This window comes from Nematostella vectensis, chromosome 10, assembly GCF_932526225.1.
Source record: "Nematostella vectensis chromosome 10, jaNemVect1.1, whole genome shotgun sequence".
NCBI lineage: Eukaryota > Metazoa > Cnidaria > Anthozoa > Actiniaria > Edwardsiidae > Nematostella > Nematostella vectensis.
In genome coordinates this window covers 8,046,676-8,071,568 of record NC_064043.1, presented here as the reverse complement: position 1 = coordinate 8,071,568, position 24,893 = coordinate 8,046,676, and the positions used below count along the sequence as shown (strand labels likewise).

General features: G+C 42.3%; 4 protein-coding genes across 4 annotated transcripts; 2 read left to right on the top strand and 2 right to left on the bottom strand.

The window, feature by feature from the left end:
• Positions 1–314: 314 nt before the first annotated feature.
• On the bottom strand, positions 315–9,300 carry LOC116604655 (fibroblast growth factor 1). Its single transcript, XM_048733777.1, has 5 exons — positions 9,200–9,300; positions 7,575–7,656; positions 3,669–3,760; positions 3,460–3,563; positions 315–1,079 (listed from the first exon to the last, which is right to left on the bottom strand). The coding sequence occupies exons 2-5, from the start codon at positions 7,631–7,633 to the stop codon at positions 861–863; spliced, it is 474 nt and encodes a 157-aa protein (XP_048589734.1). The 5' UTR covers positions 7,634–7,656; positions 9,200–9,300; the 3' UTR covers positions 315–860.
• A 2,244-nt stretch (positions 9,301–11,544) lies between these two features.
• Positions 11,545–15,683, top strand: LOC5521894 (protein FAM114A2). The gene is made up of 5 exons (XM_032367279.2): positions 11,545–12,279; positions 12,644–12,933; positions 13,510–13,697; positions 14,031–14,189; positions 14,729–15,683. Exons 1-5 carry the CDS (start codon positions 11,675–11,677, stop codon positions 15,365–15,367), a joined length of 1,881 nt encoding a protein of 626 aa, XP_032223170.2. The 5' UTR covers positions 11,545–11,674; the 3' UTR covers positions 15,368–15,683.
• Positions 15,526–19,817, bottom strand: LOC5521886 (formylglycine-generating enzyme). Its single transcript, XM_001641716.3, has 7 exons — positions 19,392–19,817; positions 19,176–19,250; positions 18,720–18,802; positions 18,169–18,291; positions 17,416–17,644; positions 16,765–16,824; positions 15,526–16,511 (listed from the first exon to the last, which is right to left on the bottom strand). The coding sequence occupies exons 1-7, from the start codon at positions 19,815–19,817 to the stop codon at positions 16,383–16,385; spliced, it is 1,125 nt and encodes a 374-aa protein (XP_001641766.2). The 3' UTR covers positions 15,526–16,382.
• On the top strand, positions 19,809–21,976 carry LOC5521897 (NTF2-related export protein 1). Its single transcript, XM_001641606.3, has 4 exons — positions 19,809–19,954; positions 20,037–20,123; positions 20,688–20,835; positions 21,222–21,976. The coding sequence occupies exons 1-4, from the start codon at positions 19,937–19,939 to the stop codon at positions 21,377–21,379; spliced, it is 411 nt and encodes a 136-aa protein (XP_001641656.2). The 5' UTR covers positions 19,809–19,936; the 3' UTR covers positions 21,380–21,976.
• The last annotated feature ends 2,917 nt before the right edge of the window (positions 21,977–24,893 follow it).

Below are 24,893 nucleotides of genomic sequence, written 5' to 3'. Positions count from 1 at the left end.
CTATCATGGCTGCACGGTTAGCCTAGTGTGTTAGCGTGTCGGCCTCTCACCACTGAGGCCCAATTTCGAATCCTGGCTCAAACTGGGTTTTTTTCCGGGTTCCTGCCTTGATTTGAATTTGTGTCACAAGTGAGTTGAAGTTATTCTCCCGTGTTTCCTGTCTTCTCGGATAAGGACACTAAACAGGAGGTCCCGTCTCTTCAAGCTGCACTGCACTTACCTGAACCGAAGGGGCGTAAAAGAACCACTGGGACGCAATAAACCCTCTGGCAGTGACCGCCCCCCATGTGTTAGAATGAATATGCTACCCTGGATAAACAATGGTTATTGTATTTTATATCCTCTTATACAGGTTGAACCTATGCAACTTGTTCAGCTGCCATATTGTTACTTTTCCATGTGGTAACAATACTTATCTAAAAATGATTTTATCACTAACAAGTCCTAAATATTCCTCATGCATTTTTGTGCCTTTGCGTTGTACAAGGATTCAAATATTTTGTGAAACTTCTTACAGTCGTAAAAAAAACAGAGTGTTAGGCTCACGCGTAAACTTCTTGACTTAAAAAAAACTGCGTGTTAGGCTCACATGTAAACTTCCTGACTTAAAAACTGCGTGTTAGGCTCACGGGTAAACTTCCTGATTTAAAAACTGCGTGTTAGGCTCACGGGAAAACTTCCTGACCTAAAAACTGCGTGTTAGGCTCAATGGTAAACTTCTTGACTTAAAAACTGCGTGTTAGGCTCACGCGTAAACTTCTTGACTTAAAAAACTGCATGTTAGGCTCACGGGTAAACTTCTTGACTTAAAAACTGCGTGTTAGGCTGACGGGTAAACTTCTTGACTTAAAAACTGCGTGTTAGGCTGACGGGTAAACTTCTTGACTTAAAAACTGCGTGTGACACTGCGTTCTGCCGTGAATGGATCTCCTGAGCGTGCTCTGAGAGGCAGATACCGCTGCTCCGGTCCGCGCCAGCACGCCTACCATCCGGGTTTCATTTGATCGCTCGCACGTATACGTGTCGTAGAAATCAGGCGTGAGCTTCTCCGTGAAGACGCACTCGTTATTCTCTAGTTTCTGTCGTTGTAAAAGGTATATATGAATAATCATGTGCATACACTTGTTGCATAAAGTTAAACTCGGAGAATCCCTAGCAAGCTGTGGTTCAATGGTATCATAAGTAAGTTGATAAAAACAATACGGTTTTGGAAAGATGCTTTAGATGAACCGCGAGGAAAGCTTTGCACCAGGCTAGACATCGAGCATATGTTATGAGTCTCCTACGTATCTGCTTTGACTTTGACGTATGTTTATTGACGATATACACGGATTTTTCAATACATTCTTATTTGAAAGATATATACATATAAAAGGAATTTCGGTCCAGTCTCTTGCCCTGGTTGGTATCCGCTAGAGTCTTATCGCATATTTGCATTGAAATACAAGCTCTCTGTCACATTAAGGCTACGTCAAAGCAGATGAGTTCATAAACATGCCCGACGTGAAGCCTAGTCCATGGATGTGTGTCATGTCCAGGTTGTTCGGTGTCTAGTGGTCGTAGTCCAGATTGTTCGGTGTCTAGTGGTCGTAGTCTAGGTTGTTCGGTGTCTAGTGGTCGGAGTACAGGTTGTTTGGTGTCTAGTGGTCGATGTCCAGGTTGTTCGGTGTCTAGTGGTCGTAGTCTAGGTTGTTCGGTGTCTAGTGGTCGTAGGCCAGGTTGTTCGGTGTCTTGTGGTCGTAGTCTAGGTTGTTCGGTGTCTATGGGTCGGAGTCCAGGTTGTTCGGTGTCTAGTGGTCGTAGTCCAGGTTGTTTGGTGTCTAGTGGTCGTAGTCCAGGTTGTTCGGGGTCTAGTGGTCGTAGTCCAGGTTTATTCGGTGTCTAGTGGTCGGTGTCCAGGTTGTTTGGTGTCTAGTGGTCGATGTCCAGGTTGTTCGGTGTCTTGTGGTCGTAGTCCAGGTTGTTCGGTGTTTAGTGGTCGTAGTCCAGGTTGTTCGGGGTCTAGTGGTCGTAGTCTAGGTTGTTCGGTGTCTAGTGGTCGGAGTACAGGTTGTTTGGTGTCTAGTGGTCGATGTCCAGGTTGTTCGGTGTCTTGTGGTCGTAGTCCAGGTTGTTCGGTGTCTAGTGGTCGATGTCCAGGTTGTTCGGTGTCTAGTGGTCGTAGTCTAGGTTGTTCGATGTCTAGTGGTCGTAGTCTAGGTTGTTCGGTGTCTAGTGGTCGGAGTCCAGGTTGTTCGGTGTCTAGTGGTCGATGTCCAGGTTGTTCGGTGTCTTGTGGTCGTAGTCCAGGTTGTTCGGTGTCTAGTGGTCGGAGTACAGGTTGTTTGGTGTCTAGTGGTCGATGTCCAGGTTGTTCGGTGTCTAGTGGTCGTAGTCCAGGTTGTTCGGTGTCTAGTGGTCGTAGTCTAGGTTGTTCGGTGTCTAGTGGTCGGAGTACAGGTTGTTTGGTGTCTAGTGGTCGATGTCCAGGTTGTTCGGTGTCTTGTGGTCGTAGTCCAGGTTGTTCGGTGTCTAGTGGTCGTAGTCCAGGTTGTTCGGTGTCTAGTGGTCGGAGTCCATGTTGTTCGGTGTCTAGTGGTCGTAGTCCAGGTTGTTCTGTGTCTTGTGGTCGTAGTCCAGGTTGTTCGGTGTCTAGTGGTCGATGTCCAGGTTGTTCGGTGTCTAGTGGTCGTAGTCTAGGTTGTTCGGTGTCTAGTGGTCGTAGTCCAGGTTGTTCGGTGTCTTGTGGTCGTAGTCTAGGTTGTTCGGTGTCTAGTGATCGATGTCCAGGTTGTTCGGTGTCTAGTGGTCGGAGTCTAGGTTGTTCGGTGTCTAGTGGTCGATGTCCAGGTTGTTCGGTGTCTAGTGGTCGTAGTCTAGGTTGTTCGGTGTCTAGTGGTCGTAGTCCAGGTTGTTCGGTGTCTTGTGGTCGTAGTCTAGGTTGTTCGGTGTCTAGTGGTCATAGTCCAGGTTGTTCGGTGTCTTGTGGTCGTAGTCCAGGTTGTTCGGTGTCTAGTGGTCGTAGTCTAGGTTGTTCGGTGTCTAGTGGTCGATGTCCAGGTTGTTCGGTGTCTAGTGGTCGTAGTCTAGGTTGTTCGGTGTCTAGTGGTCGGAGTCCAGGTTGTTCGGTGTCTAGTGGTCGGAGTCCAGGTTGTTCGGTGTCTAGTGGTCGTAGTCTAGGTTGTTCGGTGTCTAGTGGTCGTAGTCCAGGTTGTTCGGTGTCTTGTGGTCGTAGTCTAGGTTGTTCGGTGTCTAGTGGTCGTAGTCCAGGTTGTTCGGTGTCTTGTGGTCGATATCCAGGTTGTTCGGTGTCTAGTGGTCGTAGTCTAGGTTGTTCGGTGTCTAGTGGTCGATGTCCAGGTTGTTCGGTGTCTAGTGGTCGGAGTCTAGGTTGTTCGGTGTCTAGTGGTCGGAGTCCAGGTTGTCCGGTGTCTAGTGGTCGGAGTCCAGGTTTTTCGGTGTCTAGTGGTCGGCACTTGCCGTGGTGTAGAGTTTCCCTTGCTTGTCGACTGCCAGAAAGAAACCGCTGTGTGATCCCCGGATGTAGATTGTACCTTTGATGTGTGGGATTATCTCCATAATCGCTGAGAATAGAACATACCATGATAAACATGACATGCAGAGGAATATACCATGATGTAAACATGGCGTGCAGAAGAATATACCATAATACAATTGCTAAAGCTTACCAAGCTGACTAAGCTTGTTCCTAGTGCCCTTGACAGCCCCGTTGTATCCGATTTCAAGATAAAAACCATTTGTACAGTATAATCGACGTCTCCTGTGGTGAGTAAAAACGGCAAAAAAATTACTCATCAGAACAAAAGACCTCCGGGCACCGGCCTTGGTCGTACATAGAAACCAGCTTAAAAGTGCGACGCGCACTACCGTGGCCACCAATCAGTCTAAGGAACAGATGCTCATTTGCATAAGCCACTGTCCGGCGTCCTCGATTCCATTTGACGCCATTTTCTGCCATTTGTCATGACAACAGCCCACGCTTTGACGAAGGCGATGTTTTGCGAAGTTTTATTACATTTATAACATTAGATAGTATGCTCGCCTGTTATACTTTTTAAACAAAAAAATATCATGACAATAAAGTATAAGGGTCAACTTATCTCATGTTAGCAAATCAACTTCCTAAGAAGTCTTTTAAGTCTTTTAAAAAAGAATCAGATTTTGGCGATATTTTGAAGAGAATGAATCACATGAGAAAAGTTCTACTCACCCAATTTCACATTTTTGGTTCATCCAGTCATAAGCAAAGTTAAAAGCCGAGATTCACAGCATAGCTAAAACTGTTATTTTACTTAATCTGAGTGAACTCTGAGCACATATTTCCACCTGGTTTTAAATATATTAAACGATTACGAGCTTGCATGGTTTTACCGTCTCCAAACCGCAAAGCACGCATGTAATTATATTCTAAATATCTCGAAAAGGCGTGGAAATCACTGGAAAGTTTGTTTTGGACGTTTGATAAGAATTCCTTCAGGAATTTGTCTTGGGGGTCTGATTTCCGTAGCACCCCTTATTAAGAGCAATAGGTCCTCTAATAGCATAGACATGCAACAACAGCCAATGATTATGTTTGCTTCTAAAAACATTTTTGGTACACCTTGTCATAGACTCGTTTTATGAAAAATGGGCAAGATGGGCTCCAGATGGGCTCCAGATCCTAACGCGTTAAAAATAGGAGGATAAATTCAAAAGTGTGTCATTCACTCATTATCGACTAAATCTTTGTTCTAGCCGTAGAAGCGTACGTAAATAGCAAAAGAATGAAATGAACAAGTGACCGTGCATTCCAGCATGGCAACTGCGTTAAAAATAAACTTTTCTTTTTCCCCAAAAATTTTGTTTATTTGGACTAAATAAAATTTTGTTATTATGCGTAAACATTACTCTTTAGGATGAGGTACAATTTAGAAAATGAAAACGAATAAAACGCTCAAAATATAATTTTATCCACGTCCTAGAGATTTTATGCTAATGAGTCGAGCATGATTTTTATTGTAAATTTCCTCTTCGCATTATCATGGGGGTAAGACACCGAGAGAGAGAATAGAAAATCGGCTTAAAAGCCTCTTTGAAGCTAGAAATATTACTTTTGGTACTCCACCTGAAGAAGGAAAATGCCATTTATACGATAGTGTAGGCTGTTTCATTTATGAAAGTTGTTTTACCAGCTTTTAAGCAAAGCGATTCAATCGAATCAAAATGTAAAAATATGACCAATGATTCATATGAACCAAAAAAAAAATACTTGCAAAATAGGTTCTCTATGACAAGAGTCATCAAACTGTCATGTGACCCATAGTCCCTAATTTGTCAGGTTAAATCGGTTAAAATCGATAGAGTCCTCTTGTTTAAAAACTAATTTAAACCACGCAGTGCATGTTGCAGTGCTCCAAAAAGGTTAGTGAAAAAAAAAAGTTAGAAGACCCATTTTTAGCTATGGTTACAAATCAGACAGCCTTTGTTACATCAACCGTATGCTAGATCAAAGGTAAACCCCCGTGAGACAACTTAAAGGTCATCAATGACAATTATTTTTATAATTCTAAATAGAAGCTTTAAACGACTAGAAAGGCGTAATGCGCCATTGAAATTGTTGTGAACAATAATGCGATAAATTTTAGTGAAGGAAAGAACCAAATACGTCCGATCTTCAAGATTTCTAAGAAGTGATCATGTTAATGTGAATGATTTACGAAGTTTGGCGGTCAACTTAGAAACTTTGAGTAAAACAGCTTTCTAACTAAAACCCCCAAATGCACTGTTCGGTCGCATTTCTCCTCAGAGGCTCTTTTCCACCATATCAATATTTTTAGTTAGTTTCCTGAAAAAAATTTAAAAGAATTCGTTTAGAAAAGTTGCTCACGTTAAATTTTGAAATGTTTCAAAGTTTGTGCTCAAGTACAGGCTTGGGTTTATTATCATTGAGCTAGGTAAAAAGCTTAATAAGTTATCTTATCAGTGTGAAACGATGACTTAAAATGGCGTCGCATGGAATCGAGGACGCCGGACAGTGGCTTATGCAAATGAGCATCTGTTCCGTAGACTGAATGCAAAGTTAACCATACGACGCGCGCTACCGTGGCCACCAATACAAAGTTAATAATGCGACGCGGGCTACAGTGGCCAACAATTTTTGAGATATTTAGCCAATAACAGGTTGGTGAAGAGGGGGTTTTAATCACGGTTTTAACATTTGCTTTGCTCATGGATATATGATTTAATATACATAGATCAACGCCGCGGTTGATCTACTCCTCAATTAAACAAACACACAATGACATCAATGTTTACTTCTACGTATAAATGTATAAATCATGACGAGATAAAACCGTTACAATCGATGCGTGAGTAATTGTACTACAGCTCTTGTCAAGTTGAGCACTGTTTTGCCGTCGATCTCGTTACATGAATTTCGTGTTTTAATTATTCTCGCCGTCTACGATCACATTTCACGACTTTAGCCATGCAAAATCACGAGTCACAAAATAAAAAATACCCCAATCACGGATCACGATAGAGTACTCGATCACGATTCACGAATTTTATTTGTAGGCTTTTCACGAATCACTAATTTAATTAAGAGCGAATCACGAAAATAAGCTCCACCACCCTGCAATAAGCATTGAAATAAAAGTTGATTAATAAGAACTTTATAACATCGAGGTTTCCATCGTGCTCTGATGTGGTGCACTTCTTAGTCTCGCTGGTTGCCTGGTACAATTCATATGTCATGGTTTTAATTTTTTTTCCTCACAAAACTGTCGTTGGCCAAGCTAGCGTTCGTTGCACTGAGTTTCTCAATATTATTTTCCTTTCTACAAAGAAGTCTCTTTATAAAGATCGCTCCAACCGAAAGGTCCCTTAATATCTATGAACATGGCAAGAACATACTTCAGCTTTGTTCCCCACTTATGACGATGGTAAAAAGTAAAAATGTACGTACTCAATAATAATATCGGTATCCCGGGGTGGGGGGGGGGGGGGGGGAACTCTCCAGAAAAGTAGACGGGGGTGCTAGACTTATCTTTTAGGGTATAAAATTCTCACCAACTGCTATCTCTTAGGGTGTGTTTTAGGGGTTTTCACGCGGGGGTGGAGGATTTTTCCGATTCTGCTATCTTTTAGGGTGTCTTACGCTAAATGGTGGCCCAATCGCTCGAAACGTATTTTACAATAAACCAAAAGTCAACTGATCGGTTAATACTTTCGACTTTTTTGTCGGTAACATAACAATACAGGATCCGTCAGCCAATTAAAACGAGCATTGTTTTTTAATGCTATCTCTCAGGGTTATTGGGGTCCTTCGACCACACCCAATGTGCTATCTCTCAGGGGTAAGAATTTTTGTTGACCACGCCCTTAGTGCTATCTCTCAGGGTTAAAAATTCCTTCGACTACACCCAATGTGCTATCTCTCAGGGTTAAAAATTCCTTCGACCACACCCAATGTGCTATCTCTTAGGGGTAAGAATTTTTGTTGACCACGCCCTTAGGGTTTAAATTGATTTTGCCAAGAGGGGCAAGAGGGGCATACAGCAGCCCCCCGCATCTTCAACGGACGGGTCACTTACCTCGCAAATCTAGGTCGTCCAGCCACCTCTGATGCATCACCAGTTACAGATACCATCATGTCAACTTAATTGAATAGGTAATCTGCAAAAAAAAAAAAAAAAAAAACACGTATGTAAATCTTAAGATCTCACAATTTGACCAAGTAAATTTAGAAAATGCCTCCAAATTAAGAAAAAGTCTCTTAAAACAAAGACGTACTGCAGTTTTTAATATCCTGCGAAATATGATTCTTAACAGCTAAATTCGCCTTTTGGCTTCCGTCATTCAAAATTCTTGAAACGTTTTTATTGGCTATCACTGAAGTGGTTTCCAAACGCGCCAAATATCGCCCCACATCTCCGCAAGCCCGGAAGCTATTGTTGATTTATTAAGGGAATATCGAAAATTGCAGTAAAAAAAGGATCACAGCAGGATACAATTATTTTACTGTGTGTAGTTACATAGTACCCTTCAAACTCGGTACAAAAATACAGCGGAGATAAAGCCATTAACTCTATTTATTCCGGAGATGGATATTATCAAACAAAAGTTATAATAATATTCTGATCGGAATTTATAGTAAAGTCATTTTCATATGAGACCTTTTGTCTGATTCGCTGATCTGGGTGACCTTTATGGTTCATTTTCTTTATGAGAACTGTCAGAGAAACTCACAAAGAAAATACTCGTTTTATCATTTTTTTTATTGCAGTAAAAAAAGGATCACAGCAGGATACAATTATTTTACTGTGTGTAGTTACATGGTACCCTTCAAACTCGGTACAAAAATACAGCGGAGATAAAGCCATTAACTCTATTTATTCCGGAGATGGATATTATCAAACAAAAGTTATAATAATATTCTGATCGGAATTTATAGTAAAGTCATTTTCATATGAGACCTTTTGTCTGATTCGCTGATCTGGGTGACCTTTATGGTTCATTTTCTTTATGAGAACTGTCAGAGAAACTCACAAAGAAAATACTCGTTTTATCATTAGCATCCTAACCACTTAAAGAGGCTACCATCGTTTAAGAAAATAAATGATTTACAGAAAGTCTGGTATTCGCAATTTAGAGTGGCGCTATACAGAAATACGCTTGTCAAGCAAGTGTTACAAGAAGCAATTGATGACTAACGTTGCGTTTGACAGCCTTTGACAGCTACTTATTAATGCCCACCTGAGCGCATGGGATTTTGCATATAACAACAACCAGACAAGTCATCCATGCAAATCTTACATGAACTTTCTAATCAATACACCACTTAAACCTTACTAAAAAGGAAGTCTTTCTCAATCATCGTCTTAAAACTGGTTAACTAAAAATGCAGCAATAACTATATTTTTTAAATATACGATACCCTAAAAAGGTCCCATTGACCGCCGAGCTTTTTGTTTCAAATCACATTTTCCTAGTCGTTGTTTACAACAAATCCTGTTCCCACTGCTGAAAACTAAGATCCTTTATCAAACACAAAAACCGTTTTCCAGCCTAAAATCAAAGCCAACCCCGCTTCTCGCTTCACCATAAAGGAGCCTGATTTAGGGAATTCCGTTTAAACATTCTAGTAAGATATTTTCAGGATCTAACAATCTCATCCCCTTCTACAGTTTAGATAAGAAAAGTCATATAGCCTACTTACTTGACGCGACCCTTCCGCGGGTTTTCCCACGCCTCGCACCTGTTCGTTTACAGCAGCAGCGAACAGCAGGGATACTTTATGATAAGGGGACTGGACCCTAATCTATACATCACGCGGGTAAAGGATGTCACCTGGTGTAGTGACGTGGTCGCATGGTGTAGAGACGTGGTCACCTGGTGTAGAGACGTGTTTACCTGGTGAAGAGACGTGGTCGCCTGATGTAGTGACGTGGTCGCCTGGTGTAGTGACGTGTTCACCTGCTGTAGAGACGTGGTCGCATGGTGTAGAGACGTGGTCACCTGGTGTAGAGACGTGTTTACCTGGTGAAGAGACGTGGTCGCCTGATGTAGTGACGTGGTCGCCTGGTGTAGTGACGTGTTCACCTGCTGTAGAGACGTGGTCGCCTGGTAAAGAGACGTGGTCGCCTGGTGTAGAGACGTGGTCGTCTGGTGTAAAGACGTGGTCGCCTGGTGTAGAGACGTGGTCGCATGGTGTAGAGACGTGGTCACCTGGTGTAGAGACGTGTTTACCTGGTGAAGAGACGTGGTCGCCTGGTGTAGAGACGTGGTCGTCTGGTGTAAAGACGTGTTCACCTGGTGAAGAGACGTGGTCGCCTGATGTAGTGACGTGGTCGCCTGGTGTAGAGACGTGGTCGCCTGGTGTAGACACGTGGTCGCCTGGTGTAGACACGTGGTCGCCTGGTGTAGACACGTGGTCGCCTGCCAGGCCCGTAGCCAGGATTTTGAGCGGGGTGGTTCGTTTTTCCATTTCAGCGGACCAAATTTCCGGTATACCCCTCTCCTCGCCTTATTAAATTAGGCAATCAATACTTCAAATAAATTCAATCTTGTATTTAAAATGTTATTAGTAGGGTGCTTTTTAACATATAGCGATAATAATAAAGATAATTATTCTAAAAAGAATTATCTAGTCATTTTCAAGACATATTGATGTGCACGGTATATCCAGCCAAACCGTACATTTTTTTTTGTTTGCTCTGAGCGGACCTTCGAGCCGGTTGGCGGGGGGTTCGAACCCCCCTGGCTACGAGCCTGCCTGGTGTAGAGACGTGGTCGCCTGGTGTAGTGACGTGGTCGCATGGTGTAGAGGCGTGGTTGCCTGGTGTAGAGACGTGGTCGCCTGATGTAGTGACGTGGTTGCCTCGTGTAGAGACGTGGTCGCCTGGTGTAGACACGTGGTCGCCTGGTGTAGAGACGTGGTCGCCTGATGTAGTGACGTGGTCGCCTGGTGTAGAGACGTGGTCGTCTGGTGTAAAGACGTGGTCGCCTGGTGTAGTGACGTGGTCGCCTGGTGTAGTGACGTGGTCGTCTGGTGTAGTGACGTGGTCGCCTGGTGTAGAGACGTGGTCGCCTGGTGTAGAGACGTGGTCGCCTGGTGTAGAGACGTGTTCACCTGGTGTAGAGACGTGGTCGCCTGGTGTAGAGACCTGTTCACTTAATGTAATGACGTGGTCGCCTGGTGTAAAGACGTGGTCGCCTGGCGTAGGGACGTGGTCGCCTGGTAAAGAGACGTGGTCGCATGGTGTAGAGACGTGGTCGCATGTTGTAGAGGCGTGGTCGCATGTTGTAGAGGCGTGGTCGCATGTTGTAGAGACGTGTTCACCTGGTGTAGAGACTTGTTCGCCCCTGTTGCAAAATCCGTCACGTGGTTTAGATGGTTGACTAGTTCATGGAGTTGTCAGGTGGATGTATAATGGCATTAACCTAATGCCTTCGAAGATTCAGGGCATCACAGTTTGTAAAATACTAATAATATGCGAAAAATATATCAGCGTTAGACATGCGAACTGTAGCCCATCTGGCCATTCTGGTAGTATTAGAAAGACAGCGAATAATATTGACACGCACCTAATTTACGATCAATCATCATCGTGGCAAAGAAATCCTAGAAAAAAAATTTTTTCGTGAACAAATTTGAGCTTTCTCCTCTGTAGCCTGTTAAGCATTTAAAGGGAGGAGAACGAAGACCCCATACAAATAACCTATATGCGGGCTTAACTGCTTAAAGAAAAATCAGGGGGGCACAATACAGTAACATTGAGAAAATATTGAGGGGGGGGGGACAGCGACGCCCTTATTTCTATAATTTGGGAAATCTTGGGGGAAGAGCATGCCCTCTGTGCCCCACCCCCTGCTACGGCCCTGAAGATGGTAGCAGTATGATATTTTTTTCATTACGTTTATTTCGACCTGGTATTGAAACAGCAAATAGGAAAAGAAACAAGGAGAAAAATCGCCTCGTTTTGTCATTTTGTTCTCCTTTTGTTTAGGTGGGCCTCCTGTGTTTTCCTTGTCGTGGAATGATGTTCAGATGTTGGGGACGACAACACAACTAGTACCCAGTCTCTAGGGCAATATGAACATCGAACTAAAACAAGATTGCTTTCTACTCGAGATGGTTTGAGTTATGCACGTGTAATCGTATATTTATAAGCAAATTAACAAGTGCTAAGCCATGGAAAGGACTCACAAGAATTCTGCTACTAAGGGAGAAATAAGCGAAGAAGAAGAAGATTTTGAGAGTGCAGACGAAGGTGAAGAAGAAAGTCCGCCATCTTTGGCCACGTCAGCCGAATCCACGTCGGGAACCGCGGAACAAACTATGGAAGGATCCGTGGAAAACAGTCAGGAAAAATCCCCGGAAAGACCATCACTACAAGAAAATGTTGATGATGTAAAAATGGAGGTAAATGCGAAGCCAGGAGAACAGGAAACGCGAGAAACACCTAGTAGTGAAACTTTATCAAACTCTGGAAGCTCGTCAAAATCAACGCTACCGCCTACAGAAGTCGAATCTAGCGAAGATTTTGAGCAATCGATCCCTCGAAACAATGAGAAGAGTGGCACAGGTGATATAATAGAAGAATCGAGAGAGGGCAAAGTAGAAAGTAATAATGAAGAGAACCGAAAAAATCCAGAATCGGAGATTTGTGAGACTGAACCAAATGACAAACAGCAAGATAATGACACGAAAGGCAGCAGTTCGCCGGAGAATTCATCAGTAGACAGTGAGATCAAGCAAGAGACGAAATCCCCAACAACTGAGGCATCGTCTGAAGGGTAAGGTGATACAGGTGTTTACTCGCAATCACATATTTTAGACATATTTTACAGATTTAGTGCTTCTCTGCTCAAGAATTTCCCAAACAAACACAGAAGTTTTCAAAACAAGAGCATATCAGCATATCAGATCTGAAAGTTCGTTACCTACTGTTCCCCAGGGGTAATTTTTCTTGCAAGTGAAACATTAGAGGAAAAAAAACCTAGGCTTGCGAGGATGGATATATAGTTTCTCCCCCAAAGAATGATGTTTTAAGTGGGGTTGTTATTTGATTTAATAATATTTTATACAGCATGATTGCATGATCTTCTTGTGAAAGTTCACTTCTCAACCAATAAGAGAATCTTCCATTTATTCTTCTAGTGCTACCAAGAAGGAGGGTTCCCCTCAAGACCAAGAACATCAACCAGAAGCAGAAACTGGGTGGGGTTGGGGTAGCTGGGGATCCGTCTTGTCGCAGGCAACAGCATCCGTGACCTCCGGTCTATCGCATGTTATTGAGAGTGTGGAAACTTCACTAGGGATCCCTGAGCCTTCTGAGATAGCTCACAAGGTCACAGAGGAAGAGAAGAAGGCACAGAAATCAGTCGTTATGGATGAGCCTGTACCTACAGAACCTAAGGAGACAGGGGAAGGGCAAGTTGAAGAGGAAGGTAGTATATATACCCTACTGTACTTCTTTATAAGTATTAACATATATACTTATTTTCTATTTATATATACTTTTACTATGTACAGACTAAAGACCTGTTTGCATTGTGCGCATTTAGGGTTATTCAACTAGTCTGATGGTTTGACAAGAAATGACAATTAATACAGCTTCTAATAAAATGCATATTTTTGTGTTCCCTGGACAAATTTATTGTGCCTCAAATTAAAGTATAGAATTTACAATAGTCCAATTGCTCAGTGAAATTTCATAACATTAACTTAGTAGTTACATTAAGCACTGTTTACAAGTGTATCCCTGCCCTTATCTGAGCTTGTCTGAGCTTTACTACCCATAGCCAAGCTGTCTGTGGCACATAATTGTCTTTGAGAAGACTCTTACAGTGGTACATTGTGGGGGTTCGTCAACTCCCCCCTCCCCTCCCCCCTCCCTAGTTTTGGGTATGCAAGTAAACTGTAACTTTAACACAGTACATGGACTTGCTTTTTTGTCTTTGTATCAGATTAGCCATGTTTATGTAAATTCTAAAAGCTTAGCTAATTATTGTTGCATATTGCAGAGTCCCTGTCATCTGCACTTTCTGCATTTGGTTTGTCTAACGTGATGCGCTCCAAGCTGGTAACCGATGGTCTGGAGGCCCTGGAGTTTATTGGCAAAAAAACGATGGATGTTATTTCTGATGGTGACCCAGGTTTGAGGAAGAAACGGGAAGCTCTATCAGCAGGAAATGGTCCTAATCTCTCACAGGTAATTGTCAAATAAGCAACTGTTTCACATGCGCTGCCATATGGCATACATCAACTAGTTGTCAGGAAATTGTGAAACAGATTGAATCTATCTTGATTTCGGTCTATACTATGGCACCCATTGTGCCCCAAAGGATATAAATATATCTTATAAAATGGAATACCATTTTTTAAAGAACAAAATGCAGTGTAGTACGTGAAACAAATTCCTTTTTTCATTCATGTGACTTCTTTACTATTGGGATCTTTTCTGCAGCATGCAATTTGCTACAGTATCACTTTAACTGTGCGACACAAATCCTTTCAATTGACTTTGCCTCTGTCTTCCGTTAAGATGCTTCGCGAAGCTAAAGAGGAAGCAGAACGCAAAGCAGCCCACCAAGAACAAGAGAAGGCGACCAAAAACGTGAATTTTAGCACCGAGTTCGATCAGCACCAGGGATTGGCTCATTTGGAAGCTTTAGAGATCCTAGCCAAGGAGAGCGAACATAAGGTACCTCCATGATGGACAACTATATGGTTCTTGTCTATTATATAGAGGCTCTTTGGCTACTAAACAAAGGGAGTGAACATAAGATACAGAGAACCTCCATATGATTGACAACTAAATATGGTATGTACTTGTCTATTATATAGGGGCTCTTTGGGTACTAACCAAAGGTAGCGAACATATGATACAAAGAAACCTCCATATAACGGACAACTTTGGTAGTTTGAAAAGTGTCTATTATATAGGGGCTCTTTGGATGCTAAACAAAGGGCCTGAAGAGTTACCGAGAAAACTCCACCTCCTATATTCATAAGTCGAGGAGGGAGGGGGAGTACAGACTTTTGTGCATATGCGTCACCCTTGACAAAAATAACACAGAAATACAACAACCAGGACTATTAAATTCTTTTTCGTCGGGTGAACTGGACGGTGTTTTCTGTTTCTTTATATTTGTGGGATTTGGGATGGGGGCATGACTAAACGCATTCATTTTTATTAACTACCAATTTTCCCTGTCACTCATGTTGTTTATCCCGTCTCAGGTCGAGTCACAAATAATCGATTTACCCGAGGAGCAACTGAACATCACCAAGCCAGTGTTGCGCACTCTACAGGACCTTTTGCGAGCAAACGAAGACGAGGAGGACGACGAGGCTGAGGAGCAGGACTTTAGCACGGAAATCCAGCAGAGTCTGGAGAGCCTTCATCTCACCCATATCCCGGACAAGATCACCCACGTGGCGACTAGCGCTAAGGAGTGGATAAAAGCTTGCGTGAAGGACCAAGACCAGACCCCAGGTAGCCGCCATGCACCGGACATTTACAAATGCGGGATTTCAACGCTGGCTGAGCTCACCGCTAGGACTGTCGAACAGTTTCACAAAATCGCCGAAGTGATTCTTTTACTTGGAGAGAAGGAGACGTCTGCCATAGTGCGCGCGCAGGGTTTGAAAAGGATGACGGGATCGGTGTGTACGGAGGTATCTGTACTGGCGACGCACTTTGCGGGGTGTCTTAACACTGCGGCAGACGACTCCGAGGACCCAGAGGGCGTCAGTACACTCATTACCAGTCTCTATCTCGAGTCGAGCGAGTGCGCGCGATACGTGCAACACGCCTTTGAGCTGCTAGGCCCAGTCCTCCAGCTGTCATCTCTGGGCGAGAAGACTGAGGAGAGTTGAGTCAGTCCTAGTCTTACTTGTGTGGGACAAAAATTTTGTCATGTCTCCCAAAGAAAGTGAGGAGTATACGAAAATTTCGCTCATAAATACGTGTTGCCAAGGTGCTAGGGTCCGTAGTTATTTGTATGTAACCAAAAAAAGAAAACACTTGGAAAACATTCATATTAACAGAAAGGCACTTTAATACGTCACGCCAAGTATCCTAATGACATTATCTATGAATATAAATGTATTAACGGGTGTTTTTACAAACTTTTACCAAGTGATAAAAACGAATTTGATAAAAAAATATATTAAAATTAACTACCTATAATAATTATTGGATTTATTTGAAATATTTTTAAAGCAGCAAAAGCAAAATTTGTTTGCCCTCACTCTTCATCCCATCTACCTCCACCATCTCTTTAGGGGCTATTTTATTCTTCTAATTCATGCGCACCTTTCCCCATGTTCTATATGCGAAGACCGCATACAGTAGACTACAATATACTTCAACGTGCCTTTTATGGATGACACCTCTCTTCAGTAGTATTTTCAAAGGTTTATTATCCAAAAATGTAATATCTGGAATGTCCGCCAATAGAGTTGTGTTATTTGGATATCACCTGCAGGTGCGGTACACCTAAAGGAAAGCGATACCATGTCTCCAATTTTGTTCCCGTGCTAATAAAACTACGACGCTTTGTTGCTTCACGCTAGCCATATTAACACGGCTTGCACTGCGCAAAATTCCTTGCTTGCGTTTTATGTCTCGATTCGACACGCGCTGGTAATAGCCTAAATGAAACCTATGTAGCGCAATCGGCACATACATTGTTGGAATTTGTGGGCTTTTCGTGAAAGAAAAAAATTTTGTCTTATCTTTACAATATAGTTTATTTTGGTATTCTATTCTAAAGTCTCTTTTTTACCAAAACTGACGGCATTGTCATTTCTTTGAAAGACGATCATCACAAATGTCGGCCCCGCCCATAAGCGTATAACTGCAGGGAGGAGATCATTAGGGATGCCGTCCTTATGTTTTCTTGATGATCGTCACACCAGGTGGTGGCGAGTCACTCGCACAGCGGAAACCCAAGTTAGAAGCAGTGGTGTCGGGGGAGTTCTGACTTCTAGCCGCGCTGCGATACCGATAACAATAGGACTGGGGACGAAAAGACCATGACGTCACAATAGGTACAAGGACAATGAACAGTAATCTCAAAGTATAACAGCGACAAAGTTTGATAATGAATTTCGAAAGAGGACCCATCGCAACGTAAAAAAAGAAAGTTATAAGCAATATCAAACATTTTCGTCATGACTGATGCCAATCGTTAGAAGCTAAGGAAGCTCATATCCGACCATTTGTACCAAGTTAGTTACAAATACAAATACATAACAAGGTGTTTTATTACCTCGTGGCACATATAAGATCCACCTCGCTTCACTTTGTCTTTTCCAGTTGTTGGCCCGGTCTGTAATAAAATATCTCAAGCCATAAGAGGTGGGGTATCAGAATCAAAAACCCGTGAAATACTTTTTAGTTTATTTAGTACTAATACACTATAATGTCTTTTTTCTCTTTTGTTCTGGCTACTATAACACTTTCACATATGCATTTCGTTGGACGGATTTTGAAAACCATAAGATAAAGCTAGCGAATGAGAACAATAAACACAGAAAACATATTCAACATTAGCAAATATTTAAAAATGACAAAAAGAATTTACGCATTCCTATTTATTGCTTATTTCGATATTTTAGAGATCACCATTATTACATAATTATTAATGCAAAAAAATAAAAAGCTCTGGTATAAAATGCACTTTGATTAGTCAAAAAGACTTTACACAAGGTCATTACGGTGGCGCGAAATTAAAAAATATGAGAAATGCGTGAGGAATCTAAAATCAATTTTGTTGAGTTGTATAAAATAAACATATCTCAAATTTTGTGTCTGTCTTATGAAAGATGAATACAGTTTTAGATGATTGTTATGACTTTTTGTTCATAATATGCTGTGACATCATCACACAAAAAACATCTTAGATCTCTTAAATACATACAGGGTTGTCCTGGAAGTCTGAAGTATGCCTTACGTTCCACCAGTCTGATGTCCACTCCCAGGCATTCCCTATAATGTTATACAAGCCATAGCCATTTTGAGGAAATGCAGTCACAGGGCAAGTGCCCTCGTAACCATCCTCTGCCGTGTTTTCCACTGGAAAGCGGCCTTGCCATAGATTTGCCATGTGTTTACCATTCACCAGCAATTCGTTCCCCCATGGGTATAGCCTGGATGATTTAAAAATTGCATACCCAACTAAATTCACTTGGAATATAAGTGCTAAAACGCTAAAACTTTTTGGGTTTTAGAATACAAGCTCTTCTCTGAACTGCACCAGATTCAAAAGTCTTATTATAATAGCATGGGTGGGAGGGGTGGTAGTGGCTGTGGGATGCTGGCATGGGGGAGGCGGGGGCTGGAGGGATTGAGGTCTAGAGGGGGAGGGCGTTACTTGGGTTTGACACAGGGTTCCCCTATAAATGAATAATACAAATAGTTTTTTTTTTGTAATCTCCGTCAAGCAATCTTCAATCAAGAAATCAATTTATATACATATAAAATGCACAACCATGTAAAAAAAAACCTTAGATAAATGCCCCCTTCCCATCCTCTGAAACTGAGGTGACAAGTACGGAATGGTTGAGGGAGAGACAATGGTTAAAGATAGCATTGAGTGAAAGGTGCAAAATCAAATTCTTGGAGTAATTTACTGTGTAGGAGACAGCTGCACCCCTGACATAACAGTACATACGTGTCATCAGAGCCCCCTTTAAGTGCATATTCAAACTCCGCTTCTGTTGGGAGCCTCTTGCCAGACCATTTGCAGAATGCAACAGCATCATTCCATGAAATGTGAAGGACAGGATGGTTCATCCTGTCAAAGAAAATCATTTTGATGCTTGAAATGGAAGAAAAAAATCATTTTCAGGCATCATTGAGGTAGCACTCTACATGATGCAATAAGGTAACGCAATAAAGTAACGCAATAAAGTAACGCAATAACGTAACACAATAAAGTAACGCAATAAAGTAACGCAATAAAGTAACAGAATACTACTATGTTTTAAACAGGGAGCAAATGATTCCTGAACTGCATTGTCGAATGGCTAACCCATTTCATAGTTACAACTGTCTTATGTACCAGAAAGTGTGATACTGTACTTACAAGGGAGACTTATTCAAGCTAGCAATATAGTGTTCTAATACTAAGGAGACATGAGGGGTATTGGCTTAAATGGAGAAGAGGGAAAGAGGGCTATGGTGCAATACTGGCTAATTAGGCTAATGGGTATTGGTGGTTACCTTTCCCTGATATCAGTGTCTGGCCCTTCAGGTCTTCTCCAGTATGCACCTTTTACTGGCAACCACCAGGGTGCTGCAGCGACCTAGCAAATATCAGGTTTTAGGATAACTGCACATACAAACAACATTTTTTTTCATGAAACAAAAATGATTTCTATTATCATTAAAAGCATCCCTCAATACGAAGAAAAGCATACATGTATCTGTCATTATTGGTTAAACGTATTGCATTTGTGTACCTAGGTAAGATAATATATTTCATAAAATATATGCAATGCGAAGTAGCTGGTTATTGGTTAGCATAGCACATTGGTTAACATAGCACTTGTACAAAAATATACAACTATTTCACACAAAAGTCTATGATTTTGCATGCCATCCTTTTGCCCCATTACAATGTTATCATGGGCTGGAATTAGCTAGTTATATACCATAGTTGTTGTGATATAAACTCACAGCTTGGTGAATATCCTTCTCAATTTCTTTGCTGACTCTTGAACCAAGAACAAATGAGTCACCAAAAACCTCTGCCTATATAATAAAAAAATACCAACACTAATACTATTACTGTTGGACTAAAATCTGGAAGTAAATAATAGCCAGGTGGTCCCCCCCCTACCCCGCCAATCAAACATAAATTTCAAAAAATGGTCAGAAAAGGCTTCAACTTACCTCTGTCTTATGGCCAGTTGCATTAACAAACAGCTCAAACTCTCTATTACTAACTTCATAAATATCCATATAGAAGGGCCTCAAACGGACCTTACGTGCAGGGCCTTCCCCATCCACGACAATATAGGGCTTATTGGTCCCCATAGTAAATTCCCCTCCCTCTATTCGGACCATCTGATTGGTGCGTTGCCCTAGGAGATCCTTTTCTCTGGATGCTTTTTGTATGTCTTGATCAACATTTGCTTTTTTGCTATATTTCACGAATTTCTTTTCGTCCTCTCTTTTGTCTCGTTTGAGTTTATCACAGCCACATTCCATTTGCTCCTTTTTGCTTGTGCTGTCTTCCTTTGAGTTTGAGCATCCGTCCATGCCGTTTCCAAAAACGGATATTTGGGTAAAAGCCAGCAAAATCAGAGTCCATCTCATTGCGAGAGAATCTTGTATCGAATAAATGTGTTGTTTATAAATAAAACACTAGCTGGTCAGCGGTATCTGCCATTTTACTACAGGGTTCCCACATATTTTATTTGGGCTTCTTATCCAAGATGGCGGTCAAACCAGGTGTAAGTATGAAACAAACCAATTTTACGAACTTAATGTTATCCAGTAAAAATACGATAATCATTTTCAATGTTCATATAACAGGATATTAGAGATGCTTTAGAAAGAGCCGCTGAAGCAGGCGAAACGTTCAGTAACTTGTATTACGAGACCTTTGATAAGAGACGCCATGTGAGTAAAAAGATCTTACAGTAAAATAATAGAAAGTTAAAACTTACAATCAACTCTCACTGCACAATCATTTTACTTAAACTCGAATATAATGATACACAAAACGGGCATTTGAGTGGTATCCTCTTCTTGAGATGTCCGCTTATACGAGAGGGTATGAAGGTTTGGCAATAGTACATTTGTTTAGATTTCTCGTCACATTCATTTTCTAGATATTCGTCGAAATTATCAGCGATAGAGGTGATCTCGTTTTGATAGCTTTTGGATCCTAAAATGAGGAGACATGGAATGCGGAGACCATTTTGAAGTGGTAGGGCTAAATATTTGGCCAAAACAAACAACTATATATCTGAAGCCCTAAAATAAAACTGAGCCCTAGAAAAAATCAACCCAAGCCAAAAAGTGGTAGGGCTATAGCACTACCAGCTCCTCCCTCTCTGCGCTCCCTGTGAGAATAATCCTCTCTCCATTCCTGATTACATTCATTCCTGATACTCTGGCTCTAGAACTTGAAACTGTTTTGTTCCTTTTATTATTCACAAAAATCCCTTTTTTGTTTTCAAGAAAATTTCCAAGCTTTATTCCAAAAATGCGACAGTTGTATGGAATGGGAATGCTGTTAAGGGGGGTACTGAACAATTGACCGAGTTCTTTACCAATCTCCCAACTTCAGAGCATACTCTACATACACTGGACTGTCAACCTGTCTCAGGTATTTAAGTTACTATCTTAATTAACTGATTTATTTTATGTTACAGTATTTATTAGAACTCCTCTCAGGAGCCTCTATAATATTATTTATGGTCTGTCATTCATCAACCTTTGACAATAAGATACACAAAACCCCCTTAGACCACTTAATTGTAGTACTCCTTCTCATGTAATGTGAATTCAATGCACAAATTACACAATACAATCAAAGATGGCTTAAAAAGTCATATAAATGTACCTTAAGCAATAGCTCACAATTTCACTTAAACTTTAAGGGCAAAATCCCTCATAATTTAGATGTGATAACAGTTTTCTAAGTGAGAGAAACACACATTTACCAGACTTACAGCTCTCAAGTTGCCCACACTACTGATCTATTTTTTTCAGAGCAAGCCATACCCGGACAAACTACCATTCTTGTTATTGTGGAAGGTCTAGTACAATATGAAGGACACAAAGCAAAGAACTTTTCCCAAAACTTCTTACTCACAGTTGAAGGAACAGTATGGAAAGTGGCTAGTGACTGTTTTCGTTTTCTTGATTAACTTAGCCCAGCTGTGATTGTGACTCTGGTGAAGACAGTTTGTGATGGATCATTCTTCAATGGATGTTTCTTGTAAGGAGTGTACATAGTACAGGCCCGTACCCAGGATTTTTCTCGTGGGTGGGGGGGTGGGGGCGGCAAAATTAGGAAAAGTTCGGAAAAAAGGAACCCTAGGAGGTGGGGGGGGGGGGGGGTGAGTTTTCTGATAAAATTCTGACCTTCCCTGAAAGAACAAAAAGGTATTTGTATGCCATTGCAGTATCTCTATGGGACGTTTATTATCAGGTTTGTCAACAAAAAAGTTTAACTTACCCATTATGACAAACCAGAGTGTTCTAGAGTGCCTTTTTTAGCTATTCTCTTATGCTTTATAGCTTTGTCTAAAAATAGCATTTTTTTTGTGAGTCGTGGACTGTCGGCCGTTGTGGGAGGTGCGCACCGCCCATGTCTGCCCCCCCCTGTGTACAGGCCTGTAGTATAATTATGCAATATACTAAGCTTTCAAATTGTTTATCTGTGAAATCATGGATAACATGGGCTTGAATATTGCATGTTTTCAATGGAGTTACATCCCTAGACACAAAGGAGTCTGATCAAAGAAAGAAAACTGGAACTTCTCCAAGTTTTTATTGTGGATGGATTGAAAAGTTATTGTGTACTTTGTTTAAAGTTTTCAGTAAGATTTGATGTTTAATGTAATAATGATTACATTAAACAGATGGTGTATTCAGAAGAACACCATCAAGAACAAATGTTGATTCATGGTGCATACGATTCCCTGTAATGCACAAACTGTAAAAAAAAATACTACGAAAAAATGTTACTTAAAGCCTCACATTAAAATAGTTTTATTTTAAAATTTTCAGCTATACATGCATGTTGAGAGCTTGGTTTTGATAATCGATTTGGACCCCGTCATGTGGTACAATAGGCAAGATGCTAGCTTGTTTACAACTGCAGCCTCGCTGTAATCTCTGTGGCAATTCGTTATGTCTACAACTCACAATGTCTCTAGAAGGTGCTAGCCTGCATAGAAGCGTCAGGGAGAGACTTTCTCCACAGCATCTCGCTTCGAGTTTTTTCTCTCGCCCACGAACCCTATCTCCTTCCCCTTGAGCCCTTGAGCGCCGCTACACAGGCAATGAGTTGTAGTTCTGCCAGCGGGAGGTATTTCCTGCCGTGGAAAGAATATATTTCTAAGCTCTTTCCTCCTGCTTCTTGATAATAAAAAGTTGATGAGAGGGTTCATACAGCTGTTCGAAACCCGGATGGCTGAATATATTCGAGCAATAAAGTCCAACTCATAGCTTAACTCTAGTACGGCTAAACGTTTAGCAAAATTCAAGAGGGTATAAATGGAGTATATAACATAAGAAAAATTCGAGCATTCTTGAGAGGCACGCCCGTGAACTAGTAGATTTGTTGTTTGCAATGTCTCGGATTCTTCGCCTTCTCTTGCAGAGAAACACAACTATTTCCAAGCCGTGAGAAGAGAAAATATTTTTGTCATAACAGTTGCAACTATTTTCTCATAGGTTTTGGCTTTGCTTAGCATGCAGGTATAAGTATATTCATTTTTATTAACCTCAATGTGAAGGTTCTTCTGTAGAATACACCGTATAACCGCTAGGATTCCACCCACGACCCATGCAGCGATTACTGGGTTTTTCGCGACGTCGCGTATTGAAGGTCTCAGCGGGTGCAAAATCGCCATGTAGCGCTCGATGCTAATCAAGATTAGATTCAGTTTTGTTATGAAAAGGGAACAAAAAAGGCGAACAGATATCTACGTAGATGAAGACGACATACAAAGACGCGTTTACAACGTTTACAGAACCCAGAAGATCAGTTAGCGCCAAACTTCTAATGAAGTACAGTGTAGGCGTGCGCTCAAGGTCGCTGCGTTTGGATGGGCTGTTCGCCGCTTTGCGCTTCCTGGAGTCAACGAACAGTTCCTACAGGTCCACTACGAGCGAAACCACGATTGAAGATAGCCTCCTCCGTAGAAATCTCTTCTCATCGAAAAGAAAAAGCGTCGGAGCGGGGTTCCTGTGGCGAATACCCCCGTCCTAAATCACAAACACAGATATCCCGAATCTCATTACAGAGTAGAGTTGGTTGCGGAAGAGGCTAGATTGAAGATTTGATATTTTGATTTGAAGTTTGTACCGGGGTGAATATTCAGACGCGCGTGTGGTTCGGTTTGTGTTCGACAAGTTGGACAGTGTATGTAACCGATAGGTAGGGGCGTTTCTCAAGCTGGTTGTGCGGCGTGTATACGCCTCAAGCTGGTTGTGCGGCGTGTATACGCCTCAAGCTGGTTGTGCGGCGTGTATACGCCTCAAGCTGGTTGTGCGGCGTGTATACGCCTCAAGCTGGTTGTGCGGCGTGTATACGCCTCAAGCTGGTTGTGCGGCGTGTATACGCCTCAAGCTGGTTGTGCGGCGTGTATACGCCTCAAGCTGGTTGTGCGGCGTGTATACGCCTCAAGCTGGTTGTGCGGCGTGTATACGCCTCAAGCTGGTTGTGCGGCGTGTATACGCCTCAAGCTGGTTGTGCGGCGTGTATACGCCTCAAGCTGGTTGTGCGGCGTGTATACGCCTCAAGCTGGTTGTGCGGCGTGTATACGCCTCAAGCTGGTTGTGCGGCGTGTATACGCCTCAAGCTGGTTGTGCGGCGTGTATACGCCTCAAGCTGGTTGTGCGGCGTGTATACGCCTCAAGCTGGTTGTGCGGCGTGTATACGCCTCAAGCTGGTTGTGCGGCGTGTATACGCCTCAAGCTGGTTGTGCGGCGTGTATACGCCTCAAGCTGGTTGTGCGGCGTGTATACGCCTCAAGCTGGTTGTGCGGCGTGTATACGCCTCAAGCTGGTTGTGCGGCGTGTATACGCCTCAAGCTGGTTGTGCGGCGTGTATACGCCTCAAGCTGGTTGTGCGGCGTGTATACGCCTCAAGCTGGTTGTGCGGCGTGTATACGCCTCAAGCTGGTTTGCGGCGTGTATACGCCTCAAGCTGGTTGTGCGGCGTGTATACGCCTCAAGCTGGTTGTGCGGCGTGTATACGCCTCAAGCTGGTTGTGCGGCGTGTATACGCCTCAAGCTGGTTGTGCGGCGTGTATACGCCTCAAGCTGGTTGTGCGGCGTGTATACGCCTCAAGCTGGTTGTGCGGCGTGTATACGCCTCAAGCTGGTTGTGCGGCGTGTATACGCCTCAAGCTGGTTGTGCGGCGTGTATACGCCTCAAGCTGGTTGTGCGGCGTGTATACGCCTCAAGCTGGTTGTGCGGCGTGTATACGCCTCAAGCTGGTTGTGCGGCGTGTATACGCCTCAAGCTGGTTGTGCGGCGTGTATACGCCTCAAGCTGGTTGTGCGGCGTGTATGCGCGTCGTGTTGACAAGTCGTAGGTATCATATGGAAAAAGGATAATATTACACGTTTTTCATGATTACTATTGTCATCATTATCATCATCATTAAAACTGTTCTTCTCGGACATATTTAGGGTGCCAATAGGGTA